Source organism: Dasypus novemcinctus, chromosome 29 (assembly GCF_030445035.2).
Source record: "Dasypus novemcinctus isolate mDasNov1 chromosome 29, mDasNov1.1.hap2, whole genome shotgun sequence".
NCBI classification, from domain to species: Eukaryota; Metazoa; Chordata; class Mammalia; order Cingulata; family Dasypodidae; genus Dasypus; species Dasypus novemcinctus.
The window spans coordinates 27,024,079-27,048,979 of record NC_080701.1 but is presented as its reverse complement, the minus strand read 5'-3'; the positions used below and the strand labels follow the sequence as shown (position 1 = coordinate 27,048,979).

At 36.7% G+C, this 24,901-nt stretch overlaps 1 protein-coding gene and 1 long non-coding RNA gene across 4 annotated transcripts in view; one reads left to right on the top strand and one right to left on the bottom strand.

Annotated features, from left to right (window-relative positions):
* Positions 1–4,866, top strand: part of LOC131276605 (uncharacterized) — a 110,515-nt gene extending 105,649 nt beyond the window's left edge. Inside the window, exons 3-4 of the long non-coding RNA XR_011647757.1 lie at positions 896–1,090; positions 1,746–4,866. This is a non-coding gene — a long non-coding RNA (uncharacterized lncRNA). The remainder of the gene's footprint in view (positions 1–895; positions 1,091–1,745) is intronic.
* Positions 1–24,901, bottom strand: part of HOOK3 (hook microtubule tethering protein 3) — a 107,068-nt gene that overhangs the window by 69,923 nt on the left and 12,244 nt on the right. For all 3 annotated transcript variants that reach the window (XM_058290076.2, XM_058290077.2, XM_058290078.2), the window contains exons 3-6: positions 15,315–15,387; positions 12,241–12,291; positions 5,448–5,580; positions 926–993 (exon numbers count right to left, since the gene is read on the bottom strand). In XM_058290076.2, coding sequence (XP_058146059.1) covers positions 926–993; positions 5,448–5,580; positions 12,241–12,291; positions 15,315–15,387 — 325 coding nt within the window. The remainder of the gene's footprint in view (positions 1–925; positions 994–5,447; positions 5,581–12,240; positions 12,292–15,314; positions 15,388–24,901) is intronic.

Here is a 24,901-nt window from a genome sequence, read left to right as displayed (position 1 = left end):
AGCAGCCCAGGATTAAACTTCTATCTTGCATGGGTGACCATCATTTTGATATTTTAACACACAACCAGGCTTTATTTTATATGATAAATGGAGTATATAGTTTTGAAAAGATGCACTAATTTACACTATTACCATCAGCACTGATTGTCAATTTATTGATCACCTTTTAAAAAGCTTTCCTTTTTTGAAAGGATTAAAAAAAAAAACTTTTATCTTTAGCTGCATTTAGAATTGTTCAGTCTACTTTTATTTTTTTATTTTTTTCTGTTAGCTGCATATTCATGTCCTGAATGTATTTTGTATTTCCGAAAGGGATTCCTTTGTTGTTTCATGGATTAAAAAAGTTGCTCCCATTCTAAGAAAAATCAGCTATTAATCTATATCTTACTTTTATAATTTTATGCTTTAGATTTAATATAATTTATCTAGAAATTGCTTTGGGTATGGTTAAAATTGAAGACCCATTTCCTGCCAAATAGGAAACCAACAGTTAAGTGTGAAGTAGACTGCTGGCTTAAGATAAAGATTATTTATAGTAGCTTTAGGAATTAGTCTACTCTTCTTAGTTCACTAAAAGCATTTTAAAAAATCAGGAATAGTTACTGCATATCTGTATCTATAAGTTAAGTATTTAAGATGTAATAAAATGAGAAATTTAAATGAGTATGATCTTTTAATAAAAATGAGATGTTATAAGTTTAAAGAAAAAATTCTCAGAAAATGAGAATTAAAAAAAAATTAAACACCTTTATTTATATAGTTCACACACCATACAATTCAACCTATTTAAAGTGTATGAATCAATTGTTTTTAGTATATTCACAGTTGTACAACCATCTTTTAAAAAATTACGACTTCTATTATTTAAATTATGTCTGCACCTTTAATTTTTCAGGAATTATAAACACAAAGACTTCTAACTTACCTCCTGAATGGCTGTCATGACAACATGTTGAACAGATTCCTCCATCATCATAATGGCTTGGATATACTCTGAAAACAAGAATAATCTGGAATGTCACAGTTCAAGTTAAAGAGAGTCAAAGGAGTCAAGTTAATGGCATTCTTTTAAGTAGCTGTTTCCTCCTAGGTATCCCTCATATAAAGTTAGTTATATGAGTCGCAGATAAAGGAAAGGCTGAATGTCTTTCCCAAAGAAAAATTTTTCCCCCTTACCATTCCTTATCAATTAAGTTGAGACTAAAGGTCATGGGAATGCAGTATCAGGAGTGTGTGTCAATGTAAAACAACGCAATGGAAAAGCCTAAAGTCAGGATGGACTCCATTTTACTTTCCTAAAAACTAAAAATAGCTGTCTTTCTCATTTCTTTTCCTTTGCTGTATATTAAAAATTTTGAAGTCTACTTTATTGTCAGGGGAAATCAATATTCTGAATTGTATATAATTCCTAACTTAACACTTTTTACTATAAAAAAAAAAGTTGATGAATCTGATAGCAGTTTAAGATAAAAAATTAAGATGAATTTTAGAAGCTGATACTATAGTTAAATGAATATTGAATAACCCTGGGCTTTGAAATGATGACCCACATCTCTAAGAAGCTGAAACAGCAACTTCATCAATGTCAATCTCACCAAAGCCAAAAGAGACCAATCTGTCAGAAGTGACAAAGTTAAAAGTAAAGATGTAACAATACACTAACTCACAGGCATTGTTATTAGGTAATGGTCAGCAAAATAACTGTTTAGTCTGAGCTCTACTTTTTGTTTTGTTTTGTTAATAAGGAGCACCTGATGAATGTTGGACTACAGCAAGGGAGTTCTGTTCAACGTTGTCAAGCATGGAATTCAAAGGCTAAGGAGTAACTAGATAGCTGGAATGACTAAACTGCCCTCAATATAAAAGTCTGTGAATATGGAAGAGAAGCAACAGTGGCTTTGACAATGGGGAAGGAAAATTTAATGGCAGCCTATTGGAAGTGAAGAAAATAACAGTGGGAAAAGGGAGGCCAAGGAGTTAGTAAGGTGTGAGAGGGGAAGCGTTAGTTAAGAAGCGGTGTTGCCACGTCAAGGCCCTTCCCCGCGAACACCGTAAAATGCTAAATGATAAAGTGATGACGAGATTTATGTTAATGTACAATTTTTGGGAAAAAAAAAATTTACGAATTGTTTAAGTCCAAAATACAGGTATTCATGATTATTGGGTGCACATCTATGAGGCAATGCTGGAGAATGAGGTGCACTATGTAAGGGAGTTTATCCTGAAAATTTAGCTTTTAGGTCCAAAATTTACAGCTCAGGTTGGTGCAAAGAATGTAAGATTAATTGTGGAGATGACGTGGGTTTTTCTCTTCACTTGCCTTATGTTATATCATAAATGTCTAGTGACAGCTAATATTGAACAATTCCAAAACTCTTTTGATTCTTAGTTCTCAATGGTGTTCCTGAGAGTAGAGGATACCCTAAATCTGGTAAGTGGGATGTTAAAATTCTGCCTAGAAAGTTTTCATTATTTATAGTCTTTGGGGAAAAACTGAATCAAGTTGTTATACAGGACATTTAGTCTGTATGAAAGCTCAATAAATACTATGGCTGTCTTCTTTTCCATTGGAACAGATATAGATAACATCCTATCTTTTCCCATTCCTATTCTTTAATAAATACAGTGAACCAGCTCTTAGCTCTATACCTCCAAGGATCCCTGTGTCTTAAGTAGGGTCCCAGGAGCTGATGAATCTCCTAACAGAATAAATACATTTATAACAAGTCATTATATAATATCAATGAACTACATTATTTTCTCATCCACCTTAAAATCAGAGCACCTACTTAGACAGTTAATGTCTTTTAAATCTTCCTTTATCTGCACCAATCTTCTAAGGTAACTAGTTAAATATTTAAGTAAATACAGAAAAATCACAAATGTAGAAAATTCCGTATTTTAATTTTTCATCTAAATTGTATAAGCAAACTAAAATTTAAGCAAACTAAAATGTAAGGGCATGGTATGCTAAAATCTAAAAGGAATAGGACTAAGAGCAATAACTATATTGTTAAACAAAAATCCTGTATAAGGGACCAATAACACTAGTTGTATCAGGAAAACAATTTTAACTACTATTGAACTTATCACTAGAACACCAAAAAAGTTTAGAAAAGTTAGTAAAAGTTCATTTTGTGTTACTGGGGATGGGGTGGGGCAACGAGGAAAAAAAAACTTTGGGGTTAAAAAAAATTCATCCTTTTCAAAGGTCGTATAATAGTAATAAAATACTGTGCCGTCATTATTTAGATTTGCCCCTACCTCCCTATTCCTCTTATCTCCCTGTACCCCTCTCTCCAATTACAGTGGTCTTTTTTAATTTGTAAGGTCAACCTATGTCTTTCTTACATTCAGTTTCCACTGTTTGCTCTTAACCGGCTGTCCTTCGGGTCTTAGCGTAGATGCCTTCCCCTCCTCGCCCAGAGCGCCCCCTTGCATTCCGCTTTAGCGCTTCCCACTACCTGGTGCCCCAGCTCCCTGTGGTGTTATTTAACGCCCTCCCCGGGCCCCGCGCCTCCAGCAGGGCAGCTACTGCATCTGCTTTCTTTGATACTCTGTTCCTACCCCTAGTCAAATGTATGAATTTAATAAGTATTTGTGAGACAAGTCAACTAGAGAAGAGGGAAAAACAAATTTAATAATTAAGGTAAAATTCATCTATTTTATGGATGATGAATTTGAACAGAATTTTTATGAAGAACAAGTGATTTCTATGCAAATGAGCAGTGTCAACAGAGGGAATAGAAAAGCCATTTAAAAAGATACATACTTTGGAAGAACTAAAAAAATATACATGCTAATTTATAGTTATATTAAAGCTGGTCTTCAAGTAACCTCGACAAACCACAAACCTGTTGAACAGGATTTGTTGTAAACATAAATGTACGACATTTATTTTTTAAAACTCTATAGACTAAAATATAACTGACTTAATAGTTTAACCTCAGTGTAAATTAGTGGTTTTACTAATTTACATTCTATATTTCATAGAATAAGTACAGGTCATTAGGTAAACACCAAAACACCACTTTATGATAACTGACATTTTAAAAACTGGCTGCCTGAAAGTTCACAAAAACACAACAGAAAACTGAACTAAAATTAGTATTTTAAAACACCATATATGAAAAATTGTAATAAAATGTGTTTCAAGTTTGCCAGCTATACTAAGTACTTTATATACATTACCTCATTTAGTCCCTACAATAACCTCAGGAAGTAAGCACTAACATCACAATTTTACTAAGAAATCAAAGATTTCACTTAGAAATTAAGCGATTTTACTCAATATCCCACCTCACAAGAAATTAAGCGATTTTACTCAATATCCCACACTTTGTGAGGTGGATAAGGAGTTGAACACAGGTTTGCTGGACATTAAGGCCCATCTCTTAATATCAGGTAAAGATCATATTACCAACTGAATTAATAAATGAACCACTATCAATAATAATGATGCTAAATTAGATCAATATGACTTTAGGAACTTAAAATTAGGTATTTTATATTGAAAGCAAAAGACACAAGGATAAGTAAAAGATGGTAATTCAAACTTCTAGAGTTAGTGACAAAATGTTCTGGCCTTAAGATATACACAGGCAAATCATTAATTTTATTTTAAGTGTCTCTTTCTTTCTTTGTTAATCTTTGTAACGATAAGCCCAAATAGCCCTTTAATTTCAAGGTTTTATTCGAAAAGTTTTAGAATTATTTAGAAATAAATGGAATGAAACAATTTTGTTATATAATATTCTCTCCTTTAAAAAGTAGCCAGGGAGCCAGTGTAGCTCGGTAGCTTGAACACTTGTTTCCCATATATGAGGTACTGGGTGTTCAACCCCTGGTACTTCCTAAAAAAAAAAAGGTAGCTAAAACAACATCTAATATTTAAATGTTAAGACACTAATTTTCTGAGGAAGAAGATCTACCAGATTTAGGAGTTGGTGACCCAATTCCAAATCTACTTTTATTCTTTATGGACTGGTTGTAAAGATACTCTTCCCTCCCATTTTCCCCACAGTAACTACAAACTTGTGAATGTCTCCATATACAATATGCCTCAATCAAAAACCCCAAGACCTCTGTCTCTTGGAGATGCATGGTAGGAAGGCAGACCTGAATACCTATTAAACTGCTATGCAGCTTTCCTCATTTCTGCTGAAGTGACAGGTAGACCTTAGTTCAATTAACAATGGATTTCATTATATTCAGTGTAGTTAAAATATGTGTTCTTACAGAAAGGGGAAGTATGTCATCACATCAATCTAATTTGTAGAACTCTTAAGCTTGAAAACAAATTCCTAGGAAAATCATAGAAAATTTCGTGGAAATTCCAGCCTTAAAAAAATGTCATTGTCTGTACTGGTGATTAGTATGTAAAATGAGCAATATGTTTTACTTTTCTTAATTATTTTAAATGCATATGCCAACTTCAAATATATTACCTTGCTTCTGTTCACAGTTCACAGCACAGCCTAAAATGAGTTGAAGCATCCTTCCAAGTTCTGCAGCATCAGAATGCTCCCCAATAAGGTTCACATCAGGAAGGGTAAAGTCATTAATTTGCTGTCCTAAAACCTGAATGAAGATTAAAAGATTACAAATGCATTTATAATTATATGCTTAAATAAAATATTTGATCGAGATTAGTTTTTCACCATCAAACACTCAAAACCAAGGGAGAGTTGTTAAGTTAACCTCACTCCCAGTATCTATATTACCTCCCATACCTAGGGTTAAAACTATTTTGAGACACAAGAACTAAATCCCTAATCTGATATGTATATACACTGAGCAGGGACACTAAGTGCTAATGATTCCTTCCCCATGCCAAGAAAAGACAGGATGTACTCTTTGGAGGAGAACCAGAGGAGTTCTTAACAAGGGGGCACTAGAAATAGTTGAGATTAAATATAAATTCCCACCCCCAACAAAAAAATTCTCCCTATCTACTTTTATTCCATTTGACTACCAAACTGCTGGTAGCAAGATACCTGTATCAGGAAGGAGAATGGAGGATTTCTTAGCGGGGAAATTGGCCACAAGCGAAATAACATAGATGTAAACAAATGGGTAGGTCTCTAACTGATAATCATACAGTGAAATTTACTCAAAAAGCATCCCCATTCAGATTCTAATCAATTTTTTACATTGCTTTACTTTTAAGTATCTCAAGACCATGAGAAAAGTCTCCAATTGAAAAAAAAAAAAACAAAAAAAAAAACAAAGCAAAGAAACTCAGAGGAAAGCAAAGAATACAGTAAATGGCAGAAAATAAAAAAACTAATTGGAGGTAATAAATAGGTGGTAAAACTTTTAAGAAAAACAAGTTAGTGATCATAATTCACATTACATACTTTATTACATGCTCAGACTGCGAGCATAAGTTACAGCACTGAATTATAAAGGCAGATGTGGTTAAAAGGGGAAGCCTTAGTTTATACATATTTACAAGAATGAAAGATAAAGCAGGGGGAGTGGATGTAGTTCAAGTGGTCAAGTGCCTGCTTCCCATATACGAAAGTCCTGGATTTGATCTCCAGTACCCCCTAAAAACAAAACAAACAAAAAACCAACTTTCATTGGGGAGCAGATATAGCTTGATACAGCTGCTTCCCACATTCAAGGTCCTGGGTTCAATCTCTAGTACCTCCTTAAAAAAAAAAAGATAAAACATAGGATTGTATAACACAGCAAGCCCTACTGTAGATGATGGACTTCGGTTAATAGTACTATTTTAATAATTTTTCATCAATTATAAAAAGGTACCTACTATTAAAAAAAAGTACAATTATAAAAAAGTACTATCATCAATCTTAACAGTGCTCTCCCCACCAATGCTAGGTGTTGGTGGTGGGGTGGTATATGGGAATCCTAATTTTATGTAAACCCACAACTTCTCTAATTAAAAAAATAAAGTCAGGATAGTAGTTTTCTCTGGGCAGGCAGGGAAGAAAGGGGTTGTGATCAGGAAGAAGGGCTTTCTGGGGGTGGTGGCAATGTTCTATTTCTTGATTTGCGTGATATGACTGTTCCCTTTATAACAAACTATTAAACTGTACACATATATTTTAAATACTTTTCTGGACGTATTTTTATTTTATAGTTTTAAAAAGTATTGGGTATACAGGCCCAGGATGGGGTAGGTAATGGGAAATTAATGCTTAAGTTGTACAGTTTCCATCTGGATTGATGGAAAAGTTTTGGAATGAATGGTGGTATTGGTAGCACAACACTATGAATGTAATTAACAGCAATGAATTATATATTTGAAAATATATAAATTTAGATTGCATATATATTACTAGAATAAAAAATAAAAAAAACAAAAAATACCCGTAGGACTGTACAACAGATGAAACCTAATGTAATTGATGGACTATAGTTAATAGTACAAGTATAAAAAGATTCTTTGATGAATTCTAACTAATGTCCCACACTAATGCAATAATAGGGTGGTATATGGGAATTCTGTATTTTATGCATGATTATTCCATAAACCTAAACTTTTCTAATTTGAAAAAGGGGATGGATAGCTATTTTAGATAATTGATTAAGGAAGTCCTCTATGTTAATGTAAAAACTGAGCAGAAACCTCAAATGAGGCAACAAACCATATAGTTATTTCCGGGGGAAAAATACACCAGGCAGAGGTTACTATGGGGCAGTCCTGAGACAGGAGCACACTTGAACTCTAAGAACAGTAGGAAGGTCAGTGTGGGTAGGAAAGAGTGGTAGAAGAGGAGGTAAAAGTGTTAGGGTAGGGGACAGGTCATCTAGGGTTTGTGAGTCATGTCAAGGATGTGGGTTTTATTCCAAATGATATGGAAAATAAATTTAATTAAACAAATAGAAATATATCCCCAACCCAGATTAAATTTAAGTTTTGCTCTAATATTGAAAATTGATTAACAGGAAACTGGGCAAGCTGGAAGGGTGTGTATCTCAGAAAGTAGAGCAAAACACAGAGAAAAAAAGAAAGAAAAGGTTTTGACAATTAAAGGAGCAGTCCAGGAAGTACGACTGCTGAATGGAATTCTAGAAAAAGAACAGGGAAAATAAAGAGGAAGAAAAAATAATAATAATAATATGAGGAAATTTTCTAGAACTAAGGTTACTGGCTATTGAGATTTTAAGGGCTTGCTCAGTGCCAAGCACAGTAAGAAAATAAATAGGCTAATATTAGAAAATGGTTAAGTCTTTAACAACTTCGAATATGGCTATATAAATGGACACTGTCAAGATTCATAACTGAAACCTTGATATCTAACCCAAGTAATGCTTGGGCAGCATTTAATGAAAATAGTTGAACTGTGAAAACAAACAAAAACAAATCAAAACATCTCATACCAAAACAAACAACCACAAGAACACTGAAAATAAAAAGAAGATTCTAAAAGTTTCCAGAAAACAAGTTACCAACTAGAGAATGGGAATCCAAATAACAGGTTTTCAATAACAGCACTGGAAGGTAGAAGACAATGGAGCAATGCTTCCAAAAAACGGAGGAATTATTTCCAACCTAGAATTCCATATCCAACTCAGCCATCAAGAGTGAGCAGAGAATTGAGATTTTCTTGGATATATTAGGCCTGAAAAAAATCTATCCATCATGTACCTTTTCTCAAGACACCACTGGAAAACGTGTTCCACCAAAACAAGAAAGTAAATCAGGAAAGAGAAATAGATAGGATTTGGCAAATGGAATATAAAATAGGGGAGACACAAAAGAATTTTCAGGATGAAGGTAAATGGTAATGAAAAAATGAGTATTATTATTTATTTCATTTAGAGTGAATAACCATGTTTGCTGCAGAAATATCAATCTAATAGAATATGGAGTGTGGCTCCAGACCACACTGGATATATTTAGATAATACACTGCATACATAATGTTATCTTTTTAAAATCTGGAAAATTCTGGATTTCAAGATGAATCTGGCCTAAAGGACTTTGGATTTGAGATTGTGGATCTGCACACAAATTTTTTAAAGTACATTTCTATATGTGTCTATAAAACTGGTATCATAAGGCACACATAACCTCATAATTTTATATTAGTAAAATCTTCATAATAATGAACTTTCATGACATAATGGCATTTGTCCTCTAAATGTTTCATAATTTTGTTACTATCAGACATTTGTATTATTCTCAATTTTACCTACTATGAAATGATGATGAGGTCAATGTTCTTGTATAGGTCTGTAAAATAAATACCTAGAAATGGCATTACGAGGTCAAAAATATATGCATTTTATAAATATTTTAAATACATAATTTAAAATTGCCCTTTTGAAAAATTATGGCCATTTACATTCCCAATAGCTATGTATAAAGCTGCTTTTCCCCCTGCACATGAAACCTTTAATAAGAACTGCATGTGCATTCATTCAACATGTATTTGATGGGTGCCAGGCACTATACTAGACGGTATACACACAATGGTTAACAAAATAGGCAAGAACTCTGACTTGTGATAATTTACAGACCAAAGGCCAAAGACAAAAAGTGAATAAGTAAAAACATAAATACATAATTACAAATTGTAGGAGGTACTAAGGAAAAGAACATTGAGCTATGAGTTAGATTAACTGGGGAGACTGGTAACAAATCACACAGTATTGATTTACAAAATGGTATGCTCAAATTAAGTAAATATAGATTATATACACACTGATTTTAGTTTTACTGACTCTCTAACTCTTCCCATAATCATGTACTGATGAGCATAATCAGGTTTTTCTTTTTTATTTTTTTATTTCTCTCCTTCCCCCCATTGTCTGTTCTGTGTCCATTCACTGTACGCTCCTCTGTGACCATTTCTATCCTTATCAGCAGCACCGGGATCTGTGTTTCTTTTTGTTGCATCATCTTGCTGTGTCAGCTCTCCGTGTGTGCGGCGCCACTCTTGGGCAGGCTGCACTTTCTTTCGCGCTGGGCGGCTCTTGTGCGTGGGGCTCCCCTACGCGGGGGACACCCCTGCGTGGCAGGGCACTCCTTGGGCGCATCAGCACTGCGCATGGGCCAGCTCCACATAGGTCAAGGAGGCCCAGGGTTTGAACCACGGACCTCCCATGTGGTAGGCAGATGCCCTATCCACTAGGCCAACTCTACTTCCCATAATCAGGTTTTTAAAAAGGACATAAGGGAAGTCTAAAGACATTAACCCATCTTCAGAAATTGGATTTTTCCCTCTCCCCAAGTACTATCATTGGAGAAAGATAATGTTAATTGGGATCACAGGGTAACACTGGCAGATCCAAGGCCCAAGGTATTGCCAAGGAAAATATTAGGGGATTGGGGGGAAAAAAAATAACAGCAAGGGAAGAGAAAGAAATATATATGGTCTAACTATTGGTGCCTCAGTTTCTCATCTGTAAGATGGAGATAATAGTACTTACTGAAGAACTAAGCTCAAGATAACACACTCAGTAAACGGTTCCTGAAATGTCATTACCATCTTCATTGCCATAAATTTTATTTTTTATTGTAATACTTTATTTAAATGACCATTTGTCTTTTACAAAATAAGTGTGATGCTCAGAACACAAAACTCACTTCTTCTAAGTCAGGAAGACTTACTAAATATATTTCTTATAGCACACTTAGAAAATAACATTCTTCTGGCCAAAAAAGCAATTACACTCTTGTCCACTGTATTTCTTCCAGATGTGTAATATTAGCTTTATATGTACATTTATATCTGAAATACCATATTTTTCTTTGAAATGACATCTTTAGTTGAAACAATGTTTTACTGCAACTACATTTACTTAAAATTGTTTGAAATTTTGGAGCACCTACTGTAAGACAGCACTGAGCTAGGGCTGGCAATGTAACAAAGACTATATGACAGGTCTGATCTGGACCTTGGTTCCTGGCACTAGTAAACTAATGGGATGAGACAACCAAATAAACCAATGAATGAATAAGAAAACTGCTGATATGGAAAGCATGAAAGGAAGACCGAGGGTGATGGAACTGAGTAATGGGGCTGGGGGTGAATGTTGCCCAATTTGAGACAGTATGTACTCAGGGTAAACCTCTCAGAGGTGAGAGTAAGTTCGGATATGAAGGGAAAGCAATGACAAATAAGGAAAGAACTGAGAGAAGAATGCTCCATGCAGCAAGAGCAACAAGTGTGCAAGTCTCGAGGAAGAAAAGGGCTTGACAAATTTGATGAAGAGAAGGAATATGAACTTGGCTGCAGTGTTCTGGGTGAGGGGGAGAGTGGTGTAAGGTGAGGTTACAGAAGTGTGGATCTGATAGTCAGTGCATAGGAAACTACTAAAGACTAAGGAAGAGAGTAACATAATCAAATTTATATTTTTAAAAAGTCATCCTGGCTTTGGGGTAGAGATGAAAGGGTGAGAAATAGGATCACCAGTCAGACTACCCTATTAATCTGAGCAAGAGCTGATGATGGCTTGTAGGGTGGAGGCATCAAGAAGGAGAAAGCTTCTAGGAACTTTAATAGCTCTTGCTGAAGATAAGGAAAGAAGGAAGTACTAGAGGATGGTTTCTAAGTTTTGGGTTTGAGTAGCTGGGTAGATGGCAGATTCACTTACTGAGATGGGGCAGATAGGTGAAGTGGGTATAGGTGTAGGTATAAAGGCAAGTAAGCTTATATATTTGATATGGGAAAACAAGGGAGCTCCTTTCTGTGCCTATAAAGTTTCTGGAGAGATTGGTTGTAATGTTTAAGAAGTGACAACTTAGAAAGTACTCTTAGAAAACGGGAAAGAACATATATAAGAGAAACAGCATAGGTTTCTAAGCAGTGATCATAAAATTTAAGGTAAAACTAGTTAGTTCTATTGCCTGATTTCTCCCTAGCAATGTTTGACTGTACTGATTCAGACTTATAGGATAAGCTGAGTTTATCTAGGGGTGGGGTTTTGCTAAGGAATAAATTAGAGGCAGGCAAGGGAGTTAATTATAATGAAGCATGGATGGTAAACGACCTTCAGAGGTAAGGGAAGAAAGGAGAGTTAATAGACAGCAGAAACTGTGGCAAAATTTAATATAAATTAGTAATCATGTAAGGCTATCATATAATACAGTGAAAAACATTAACCACCAAAATAGTATTTTGAATCACTATCCTAGAAACTACGTAATATATTACAAATTGATTATTGATTTTGAAGGCAATTTTTCTTAACTTGAAATTACTGTAATATTAAACTATACTATAGTAATATTTCTAAGCAGAATGAGAAAAAAAGTCCTTACCTCATGATTATAATCCAGGATTCCTTTTAAAATTTTCTTTAAATTGCTTATCTATTTTAAGAGAGAGAAAACAAGTGGCTTAAGGGCAAGAAAAAAATCAAAATGCATTTTATCCTAAAAATTTTCCAAGCCAACCATTCTAGTTAACTGTAAATATAAAAAATAAAATTTTAACAGCATATCTGAATTACTGTCATCTTCAAAAAGGACCATTAATAGCTGAATTAATTTCATTGAAGGGATTTATAAAACAAATTGCTTCCAATTACATAAAATTTTCAAAGTTGTGACATTAATAAAAACTAGATGGTAAGTGAATGAGATTTAATAGTATGATTAAATTATTTCAGTTTACTGCAGGTAAAGAATAAATGTGCCATTTTTAATGAAGACTGAGTTTGGTACTGATTTCCCTAGAAAAGTGGAGTTGTGTCTTACATAGAGATTAAGTTCTAAAGTCAGAGTAGTAAGCAAAAATTATAGTCAAAATTACTTTTGAAAATCTCTTAGAATATGTCACCAAATCTCTCTGCCATCAGTAAATGCTGTTTCCTTAGTTGAGCACTAACTAAAGTAGGTATTTAGGAATTACAAAGTTAAACAAATACTGTATCTTGAAACCCAGAAGTAACACTCAGCATAGCAAGATGCTCATGCTGTAAGAAGTGTCCTAGAAATGAGACAGGAAGAGGAATCAACACACTGATGTTGTCTTCCAACACTGACTCAATCCAGATCATAAGTTCACTGGCCATATGCTATCTGGGAGAAATGGCAGGCAAAATCACTTGCACTATTGACTGTAAATTGTACATTTTCTCTCTTTTTTTAGACCCAACTCATCAGTTTGAATTTGTGTTAAGTGTGTGATATGGTTTTGATGATCATCTGTGTAGCATTCTCTGGTCAATATCAGTAGTATGTACCCCAGAAAATCATATTCTTAAAACTGGTCCAGGGAAATGGATGTGGCTCAAGCAAGTGGGCTCCCGTCTACCACACAGGAGGCCCTGGGTTCAATTGCCAGGGCCTCCTGGTGAAGGCAAACTGGCCCATGTGGCAAGCTGGCCCGCGTGAAAAGCTGATGCAACAAAAAAAAAAGAGAAACAGGAAAAAAATTAAAGACACAACAAATGAGGGAGCTGAGGTGGCTCAAGTAATTGAATACCCCTCTCCCATGTTGCAAGGTCCCAGGATTGGTTCCTGGTGTCTCCTAAAGAGAAGTCGAATAGGGAAGACAAGGGGAGACAGAAGAACACACAGAAAATGGACACAGAGTAGACAGTGAGTGCAAGCAGCGGTGGGGGATAAATTAAAAAAAAAAAAATCTTTAAACAACAACAACAACAAAAACTGATCCAGGGAAGTGGCTGTGGGCTCAAATGACTGGACTCTGGCCTACCACATGGGAGGTCTTCAGTTCCCAGTGCCTCCTAAAGAAGACAATGAGCTGGGTGCAACCGGCAAGCATGGCAAGCTGACGCCACAAGAGACACAACAAGAGACAGGAAGGAGAGAAACGGACTTGGCCCAGTGGTTAGGGCATCCGTCTACCACATGGGAGGTCCGTGGTTCAAACCCCGGGCCTCCTTGACCCCTGTGGAGCTGGCCCATGCGCAGTGCTGATGCGTGCAAGGAGTGCCCTGCCATGCAGGGGTGTCCTCCCCGTAGGGCAGCCCCACGTGCAAGGAGTGCACCCGTGAGGAGAGCCGCCCAGCACAAAAGAAAGTGCAGCTTGCCCAGGAATGGCGCCACCCACACTTCCCGTGCTGCTGACGACAACAGAAGCGGACAAAGAAACAAGACGCAGCAAACAGACAGAGAACAGACAACCGGGGGAGGGGGGGAATTAAGTAAATAAATAAATCTTAAAAAAAAAAAAAGAGAGACAGGAAGGGAACATAATGAGAGACAGAACAAAGCAGGGAGTGGAGGTGGCTCAAGCAATTAGGCACCTCAATGCTACATCGGAGGTCCTAGCTCAGTTCCTGATGCTTCCTAAAGAAACAAGGAAGATGAACAGACACAGCAATTGCAACCAATGAGGGGGTGAGGAGAAATAAATAAATCTTAGGAAAAAAACAACCAAAAACTGGTCCATTCCTGTGGGTGTGAGCTTATTGTGGGTGGGACATTTTGACTAGGTTAGTTCAGTAAAGTGTAGCCCAGGGTGGGTCTTCATCTTCTTGGAATCCTTTATAAGCGAATGAAATTCAGACAGAGATAGAAGGCTGCAGAAGCAGACAGAAAGACACTAGAGCCAGAAGCTGAAAGCAATGAAACCCAGAAGAGAAGGGAGAGATGAGTGATGCTGCCATGTGCCTTGTCATGTGACAGGAGTCCAGGATCACTGGTACCTGGTCTTTGGGGAGAAAGCATCACTAGGTGAGGCCTTAATTTGGACTTTTTTACCACCTCAGTACCATAAGCTTCTAAGTTAATAAATCCCCATTGTAAAATCCAACCCATTTCTGGTATATTGCATTTCAGCAGCCTAGAATACTCTGGCAGATTGTTGTACCAATGATAATTTCCTAGTTTTGATATTTTACTAGTTATGCAAGTGTTGCCATGGGAGAAACTGGGTGAAGGGAAAGGGGGTAAAGGGTACACAGTATATTTTTAATTTTGCAATTCCCTGTGAATCTATAGTTATTTCAAAATATAAAGTTAAAAAAATCAATTTAGTGGGTTGAAATTAAAACTTTTTAAAGTAAAAATTATTTATTTCTGTCAGGTAGACAGGCCCTATTATAATATTCACTGTACAAATGGGGAAATTGGGGCACAGAAAGGTTAAGTAACTCTCCCACAGATAGTAAAAAAGAGAGCTGTGATATGCACACAGGCACTCTGGTTTTAGAGTCCATGCATTTGGCCACTATGCTTTACTGACTTATATTTGTATTTTGTGATCAACTTTAGGTTCTCTCCAATCTTCAATTCTTTATTTCACTATAGGGAACTTAAAAAAAGTTTTAAAGCTCACTGGACACATCAGATAAAAAAAAATCAACAAATATACATACACAAGTATTTAAGGATTAACATTTGGAAAAATAAAAGGAAAATACCTTTAGCCTCCAATTATCTCCTACTTCAGTTTTGATTCTATTTAGCCAATTTTCATCAAAATAAGCAGGATCTCTGTAAATAAGGAAAAGCTAGCATATTAAGACCATGTATTTAGCAAATTAAAAAACAAAAACTGAAATTCATCCCGTATCACCACTTAACTGCAACCCAAAAATATATCTGCCACATACCAGCCATTAAATAAGTTAGTACATGAGACTTACATAATTATAGATTTTTTAAAAATCTACTTGTTATTAGCTTATTTTTATAAAAGATACTTTAGCAAAAGCATAAAGTAGAAGGTAAAAAATGGAAATATACAGTTAATACATTTTAAAAACAAATTATATACTAACCCAAATTAACAATTGCAGATACCACACTTACATCTAAAAGTGATCAAATGTCAATGACATGCTTTTAAGTAGGCAAAAGAAAACAGAGCAAGAAAGTTAAAGTAAGTTTTTCAGTTAACATTTCAATGACTCCCATCATCAATAACGTCACTAATATTTCAAATTCTTCAAATAGCATAAACTGTGTAACAATTTGAAGCTTTTTGTGGATCCCAGAAAAGATCATGTTCTTAAAACTAATGCATTCCTGTGCATATGGGGTCCTTTGATTGGATTACTTCAGTGAGGTGTGACCCAGGGTGGATCTTGGTCCTCTTGCTTGAATCCCTTATGAGCTGGAGCAAGAAAATGCCACAGACACATGCAAAAAAAGCAGAGACAGAGAAACCTGTGACAGGCTCAAAGAGTAGGCCCCAAGGAGAGGGGAAAGATGAGCCATTTGCCTGATCTCCCACAGCTGAGCTTGAGAAAAAGCATCTTTAGATGATGTCACTACGCACCTGATCAACAACAACCAACCTCTGATGAGACAGCATCTCTAAGGATGCCTTGACTTGGACATTTTCATAGCCTCAGAACTGTAAGCTTTTAACTTACTAAATCCCCATTGTAAAAGCCAAACCACTTCTGTTATACTGCTCTCAGCAGTTCTTAGCAGACTAAAACAAACTGAGACCTGTTTTCTCAGATGTAGTACTAGATTAGATAAAGTTGTATACTAATTCTGCTTGCAAAAGGCTTAAAATCTAAGATAACCTAGGGCAGACAAACACGTTGAAACAAAGAAAGGACCTTTTTAAGATCAACATTGCTGTCATTTTAAAGATTTTGAAACTGAGACTCTAAGAAAATAATTTGTTCAAGATCACAGATAAACTATGTTTGACTTGCTCTAGCAATTACTATGTCCAAAGATCACTGCACAAAACTACAACTACCTTTAATCACCTGAAAATAGAATGGCAATAAGAAAACTATGTTAGAAAAAGTACAGATTTAAATTTTTACTGCAACTCAAACCGATAAATATAATCAATACTAAATTTTGTTCGAATTACCTTGAAGTAAAATGCTACTTACAATTTTTAATTTTATTATATAAAAAGGTACTTATTTAAATCCTAAGTATATATGAAAAAGTTAAATTTATCTCTGTAGAGATATTATTTTTGAACCCTATTTTAAAATCACTAGATAATATTAACTTCAATGTCTATTACTGTGCTTAAAAAAACAACAACAGCTTTATTGAGATGTAATTCACCAAATTAAAGCATACAATGCAATGGATTTTAGTGTACTCAGAGTTGTACTATCACCAAAACCTAATTTTAGAACATTTCCATCTCCCAAAAAGAAATCCTGTATCCATTATCAGTTACTCCCCATTTTCCCTTACCTGCAACCCCTAGGAATTACTAATCTATTCTGTCTCTATGGATTCTGGATATTACACACGATTAAATGAAATTATATAATAAGTGGTCTTTTGTGTCTGGACTATTTTGTTTAGCTTGATTTTTCAATGTTCATCCATGTTGTACCATGTACCAGTACTTCATTCCTCTTTATGGGTGAATAATGTTTCAGTGTACAGATAAACCATGTTTCATTTATCCATTCATCAGTTGACAACAGCTGACAAACAAGTGGGTTGTTTCCACTTTTTGGCTATTATAAATAATGTTGCTCTCAACATTCTTATGTCAATTTTTGTGTGGAATTATGTTTCACTTAGGTTTACACCTAGAAGTAGAATTGCTGGGTTATATCAGCCTATGTTTAACAGTTTTGAAGAATGGCCAAACTGTTTTGTCCCAACTGTTTTCCAAAGAGACTGCACCATTTTACATTCCCACAAGCAATGTATGAGGGTTTCAATTTCTCCATCTCCTTGACTACACTTACCTGCCTTTTTGCCTATCATCGTACTGGGTGTAAAATGATATCTCACAGTGATTTTGACTTTATTTCCCTAATGACTAATGATGTTGAGCACTTTTAATGTGTATATTGGCCAATTTTGCTTATCTTCTTTGGAGAAGACTATTCAGATCCTTTGCCCATTTAAAAATTGGGTTGTCTTTTTATTACTGCGTTGTAAGAGTACAATTCTTCTAAATACAAGAATTCAGAGAAGTCTTAAAAAAATGTTTCAAATCAAGCATAATGGTAGAGTCTGCTTATTCTCTAAAAAGATTACTGAATCAAAACCTCATATTTATGTGTAAGCTAGAAAGGGAAGACAACAAAAATAGCTGCTACTAACAGACCAGGCATTAAATCAGGCACCTTACATTCACAACAACATTGCAAGGAAGATACTACTATCCCTATGTTACAATTAAGGAATATCACACTCAGAAATTATGTGTTAATAATTTTCCCATTTATTCGGACAAGTGGCAGAGTTGATGGTACAGTCGTTTTTGTTAAAACAGACTAGTAGACGGGAAGGAAGCGGACTTGGCCCAATGGATAGGGTATCTGCCTACTACATGGGAGGTCCAAGATTCAAACCCCAGGCCCCCTTGACCAGTGTGGAGCTGGCCCATGCGCAGTGCTGATGCATGCAAAAGTGCCATACCACGCAGGGGTGTCCCCTGCGTAGGGGAGCGCCCCGTGCAAGGAGTGCGCCCTATAAGGAGAGCCACCTAGTGCGAAAGAAAAGTGCAGCCTGCCCAAGAATGGTGCCGCACACATGGAGAGCTGACACAACAAGATGACACAACAAAAAGAAACACAGACTCCCAGTGCCACTGATATGGACAGAAACGGTCACAGAAGAACACACAGCAAATGGACACAAAAAGCAGACAACTGGGGGGGGGGAGGGGAGGGGAAAGAAAGAAAGAAATCTAAAAAACACCAAACAAACAAACAAGAAAAACAGACTAGTAGAGGTCAACACACAACTGGTTCTAGTAAAATAACAATGAAGTCCTTTGGCTAATTATCTCCTTTATGCCCAGTAAATCAGGCCACAAGTTGAAAAAGACCAGCATCATCTATGATGTTCTATGTTCCTTAACTGCAGGTACTTGTTCTCATTCGCTGCCCAATGTTTGATATGTAAGAGGTCTTTTGATAAATACTTACGGACTGAAAAATACATCATTTGGGAAGTGATAGCATTTTTAATTTAATAAGCTTCCAATTTATAACTTAAGCAGAACACGCCAAGAATAGTAGTCTACAGCCTTCTTACCGTCAACGTGACTTTTCTGAGTAATGAACTTTGATTCAATATGCAGGCATCTGGCCATATCTTGTTTCTTAAAGCAGCCTACAATTTGCAGTGTTTTCTAAACATTCCTTTATGTATTGCTTTCAGGCTAGGATAAAATAACATAAAGGTGATTTTCTCAAAAATCTTAATATATCATAGTTCTATGTAGGTATGTAAACAACTGACATTCTCACTGGGTGTTCTTCATGAGTAAGAAGCTATCTTTAGCTTCTTACTATGTCCTGACTTTTGCTAAGAAAAAAAAAGAAACGGGGGGGGGGGGGGGGAATACAAAATAATTTGCTTAATTTTTGCCAGGAACATATTTATCTGTAACTTGTGTGCCAAGTACACAAGGCAAAACTCATTAATTTTAATTCTTAACCTATTTCCAGAAACATATTGTTGCTTGCAATAACTGCTTTCACAGAAACCAAAAGATTTAAATTTTATTTCTACTGCTAGAATTATTTAAGCACTGTAATATTTTTAATGAAAACCCTCCTCAAATTAAGATAGGGTCTTAATTTTGATTCCATTTTGATTCCATTTCTTAATAGGGCATTGTTTATTAGCAAACAGCATATTTATAGATAGGTGGATTGTTAGGTTTGACTATTTTCTAATACTCTTTTAATTATCTAAAAAAATGAATTTGGTCCCCTGCCATTAAATGTATATTGAAGAGTTGGGTATAACTGTCAAAATCATAATGGCAACAAAAATATGTGAAATTATGCTTAGTCCCAACTGAGTCAAAATAAGTAACACAGCAACATAAGGGATAGACTGTAATTCAACGACAACTCAGGGTACTATAAAAACAAAAGTATCCATTTTAAGAGGTATTCCACCATTGTCCATAGCTTGACCCTTACTTTCTCTTTTTGGTCTCATCTATTTTTTTTTCCCCTTTTTTTGAACTCGGAAAACAAAAACTAATGCCACTTTGAGGTATAAATTGTTATTTCCTATCTTACTTTTTCAATCAGTATGTAGTGACAAAATATAAAAAAGTTGTTTTCGCAAGGAAGACAGGGTGGGAAAAGACAAGGAGAGGTCAGAGTGGAAATAAGCGTTCCAGATTACTTAGGGTCTTTTATTTTTAAAAACTTGGTTTTTACCCTGAGTGAAATGGGGCATCAATGTAGAGTTTTGAGCAGAAAATCTCACTAAAAGATCACTCTAGCTGCTGGGTTCACATGAGACATGGGGCAGGCAAGGGTAAAAAGTCAGACACCAATTAGGAGTCTATTAATACAACCTAGGCAAGAGATGCCAGTGGCCAGCCAGCCAAATGTGGTAGCAGCAAAGGTGATAATTTTTATCATAAAACTTTTTCAAACATACAGAAAAGCAGAGTAATATGGTGTGCAACCACATGCCAACCACAGAGATTTAACATTCTGCCATATTTGTTCATATTGTTTTGAAGTTTTAAAAATTAGAGAATCTAACATTTCATTCCTAACAACTTTACTATGCATTTCTAATAAGGACATTTCCTATACACACCATAATTCTCTTATTACACCTAACATAATAAACATTCTCAAATACAATCTAATGCTCAGTCCATATTCACATTTCCTCTATTATCCTCAAAATGTGTTTTAGAGTTGGTTTGTTAAAAAAGAATACTATAAGAACTAGACACTGAATTAGGTTAGTCTCTCTTCAGATTCTTTATTTTAGAATATACCATCCTTTTCCTTTCTTTTCACGACATTGATTTGCTGAGGAGACTAGGCAAGCTGTCCTTTAAAAAAGCCTCACTTTCTGGATTTGCCTGAGTGTTTCTGGGGCAGGTTAGTATAGTAAAAGAGGCAAGACCTGGCAGAAATGGCCACGAAACAAGGGGCCATGGAACCCTGCCCGGAAACCTTGAAGGAAAGGTCACCACCAAGAATAAGCCAGAAAGACCCCACGAGACCCCAGCCGCGAGAACCCCGTTTGAACAAAGACTCCTACTTGGAATGAGAATCCTGTTCCAGGTCAAGGGGAAGACCCAGATACCTCCAAAAGGCTTCACTAATAGGGCCCTGAGAAATAACAGTAGCTAATCAGAACAGCAAACAGCTGGGGCCCCTCCCCAACATTATGAAGAGGGAGAAGTAAAGATTTTAAAAGGCCTAACCTGGGTCCCCACATGTGCGACTCACCAAGCAGCATACCAGCAGTTCATGTCTAGAACAGTGTACTCTTTTTTTCTTAATAAACTCTTTACTCCTTTGTCTACCTTTTGTCATGCCCTTAAATTCTTTTATGTGACATAAGCCAAGAACCCAGAAGCCCAGAACCCAGAGCCTGTCACTAACATTTCCTCATGACTTAGTTTGGTTCTCTAGCTTCTGTATTGTTCAGTAGATTGGAAGTTAGATCTAACATCTTGATTTAGATATATTTCCTGACAGATTGGGTGATGGAGGGGAGAAAAAGAGAGAAACAAAGGTTACCTCCGAAATTTTTTGGTATGAGCAACTAGCTACCTAGAAATGCCAACAACTAAAACTAGACTTTTGGTGGAGTAGTTTTATGGTAGAAGACTGAGAGTTTAGTTTTACATAGAAATTTGAGATGTCTATGAGACCAACCTGGAGATTCTGAGTAGACAATGAGACAAATCTAAAGGCAGAGAAAAGATTCGTGCAAAAGACTTTTATAAATCAGAGTCAATAGCATATGGCGGGTATTTAACATCAAGAGACTGATAAAATCAAAAGAGTGAATGTAAATAGAAAAGAGCAAAGCCCGAATCCTTAAGCCCTCCAACATTAACAAATAGAAGAGGAAATACCAGCCAAGAAAATATGGATCACTAATGAGAAAGGATTAAAAACTGAGTGCCTAACTTTATTAGTGAGCCAAAGGGGTCCTGATGCAAAGAACCAGAAATCTGTTGGTTTTATAAAGGGTATTTATTTGTGGAAAAAGCTTACAGTTACGAGACCCTGCAGAGTCCAACTCAAGGAGGTATTTTCTAACCAAAATTTCTTGTCACGTGTTGAAGCAAGATGGTGGATGATGTCTGCAAGGGTTCAGCCTTCCTCTTTCCTCTTAAGGCTCCATGGTCCCAGATTCTTCAGCTGTAGGCTGGCATAGGGCTCAGCTGCTCTGTTCTCTTCACAAGGTCAGCTGCAAACTATTGGGCAAACAGCTCATCTCTCTTCTCGGGGCCTCTCCCATGTCTATGAAACTGTCTCTCTTACTCTGTGTATCATCTCTGTGTATCTACTTAGGCATTCCTGACTGAGCGTCCATTTATGTAGCCCACCAAGTGGGCGGGGACTCAACCTTGCATGCTAATGCATGCTAATGACATGGTCAAATCAAAATCTTAATCTTGATCCAATCAAGTAAACATAAAGCCTTTGAATTTAACACCCTCAGAGGATATTACACCCAGAGAAACAGACCAGTTTACAAACATAATATATCATTTTGAAATTCATAAATATCAAACTGCCATAGTATCTTGGAAGCCAAATTTTAAAAGTGCAACGAGGAGGTAAACATGACTAAGTGTATCAAATGCTGCTGACAGGTTAAGATTAGGACTGAGAAGGCACCATTAGAATTAGCAATGTGGGAAGTGGACTTGGCTCAACGGATAGAGTGTCTGCCTACCACTTAGGAGGTCCACGGTTCAAATCCAGGGCCTCCCTGACTCCTGTGATGAGCTGGCCCACGTGCAGTGCTGATGTGCGCAAGACTGCCATGCCACACAGGGGTGTCCCCGCGTAGGGGAGGCCCATGCACAAGGAGTGCACCTCATAAGGAGAGCCACCCAGCGCAAAAAAAGCACAGCCCACCCAGGAGTGGTGCCACACACGGAGAGCTGATGCAGCAAGATGATACAACAAAAAGAGGCACAGATTCCCGGTGCCGCTGACAAGAATACAAGCAGACACAGAAGAACACAAAGCGAATGGACACAGAGAGCAGACAATTGGGGGGGGAGGCAGGGAAGGGGAAAGAAATAAATAAATCTTTTAAAAAAAAGAAAAATGAAGGGAAAAAGCAAAAAAGAGAATAGAGAAGGTGGTGGTTTCTTTCTGGATACTGATACCGTGGGCAATGCTTTCCACAGCCACCACTGTGTAGATGGCAGGAAGCCCTAGTTGTAATCATTTTGAACTGTATGTATTATTACATCAAGGAATCAGATACCTTGCATGAATGTTCACTTCTGTGTTTAGGTACTCCAGGCCACTCTTACTGTGAAACTGAAGTACATGTAGAAAAAAACCTTTTACTGTATGTAGCTTTACAACAATTGTGAAAATTGAGTCTGGTTTATGCACAGCATAGTATTTTACCAGGTGTCATCCAAAACTTACCACAGAAAAGGCTTTTATCCTTACAAGGTGTTGGCCTCAGCCTAACCATCTGGGACTGTTCTATTAAAGTGCTGCCAGAATTTTACATCCAGTTACCTCTAGTTTCTTGAACATATTTTATTAATCTTACTGAAGCCAATTTCTACTTCATACAGATAATTTTTGTAGTTGCAATGAAAGATTTTCTTTTACAAAAATAAACATAAGTTCAAGTCCTAAGGGCCAGTCCTGTGAAGGGGATCTTTTTTTTTTTCCCCCCAAAGGAGAATTCAGAACATAGGCATACATATAGAGAGAAGCGGTTAATGCTGAAATGATTTTTCAAATAGGTGCAAAACTGGTTAATATCACAGCACAACAACAAAGCACTCCACTGAAAATTAATTTGCATTTCTATGGACAAGAGTAATTTGCATTACTGTAAGTTTTATACAACTTGGAATAGTTGTAAATTAGTTAAGACAATGAAAGGCTCAGAAAACCAAAGAAGGTGAGACAGAACATCCGGTTATCATTTTCTTACCTGTTTAAAAACATTCACAATTTCTTCTGACAATGTTATGCTCTCTCCCATCTCAAGGACTTTGTACATGAAAGGTCTCCAAACCCCTCAGTTATCTTCCATCAATTCTTTTTTGTTGTTGTTTTTATTTTTTTAATGTTACATTAAAAAAATATGAGGTCCCCATATACCCCCACCTCCCTTATCCCACTCCTCCCCCCATAACAACAACCTCCGCCATCATCATGAGACATTCATTGCACTTGGTGAATACATCTCTGAGCACCACTGCACCTCATGGTCAGTGGTCCACATCATAGCCCACACTCTCCCACAGTCCACCCAGTGGGCCATGGGAGCACATACTATGTCTGGTAACTGTCCCTGAATCCTCACCCAGGACAACTCCAAGGTCTGGAAACACCTCCACATCTCATCTCTTCCTCCCATTCCCCCACCCAGCAGCCATCATGGCCCCCTTCTCCACACCAATGCCACATTTTCTTTGATTACTAATAACAATAGTGCATGAATAGAATATCAGTAAGTCCACTCTAATCCATACACTATTCCTCCATCCTGTGGACCTTAGAATGGTTGTGTCCACTCCACATCTATATCAAGAGGGGGCTTAGATTCCACATGGATGCCGGATGCAATTCTCCTGCTTTCAGTTGTAAGCATTCTTGGCTCCCTGGGGTGGTTGACCTTCTTCGCCTCCATGTTAGCTGAGTGGAGTAAGTCCAGTAAACCAGAGTGTAGGAGTTGCAAGTCTGTTGAGGCTCAGGGCCTGGCTATCACATGGTCAATCCAGAGATTCAGGTCCCCTGGGTATACATTAAACCCCAGCACCAACTACAGATCTGTTAAAAGTAACAGGAGAGGCTTGTGGACAAAGATCATATCTGAGTCCAGCTCCATCACACAGAAACACAAACTCCAAAGTAGGGCCAACTGACATGGCACTGAACTCCATCCACCATGACCATAGAACCTGTAGGTCTCTGCAGCTCTCAGAAGAACCAATACCTGGAGTTGTATCTACTTTAGCTGTCTCTGGGACTCTGCTAAAGTGTATGTAAAGGCGACCCCTCTGATAACCTCCAGGCTCTTTTTGGAGACTCATAGCCATATAAACTCATTGGTCCTTTCCATT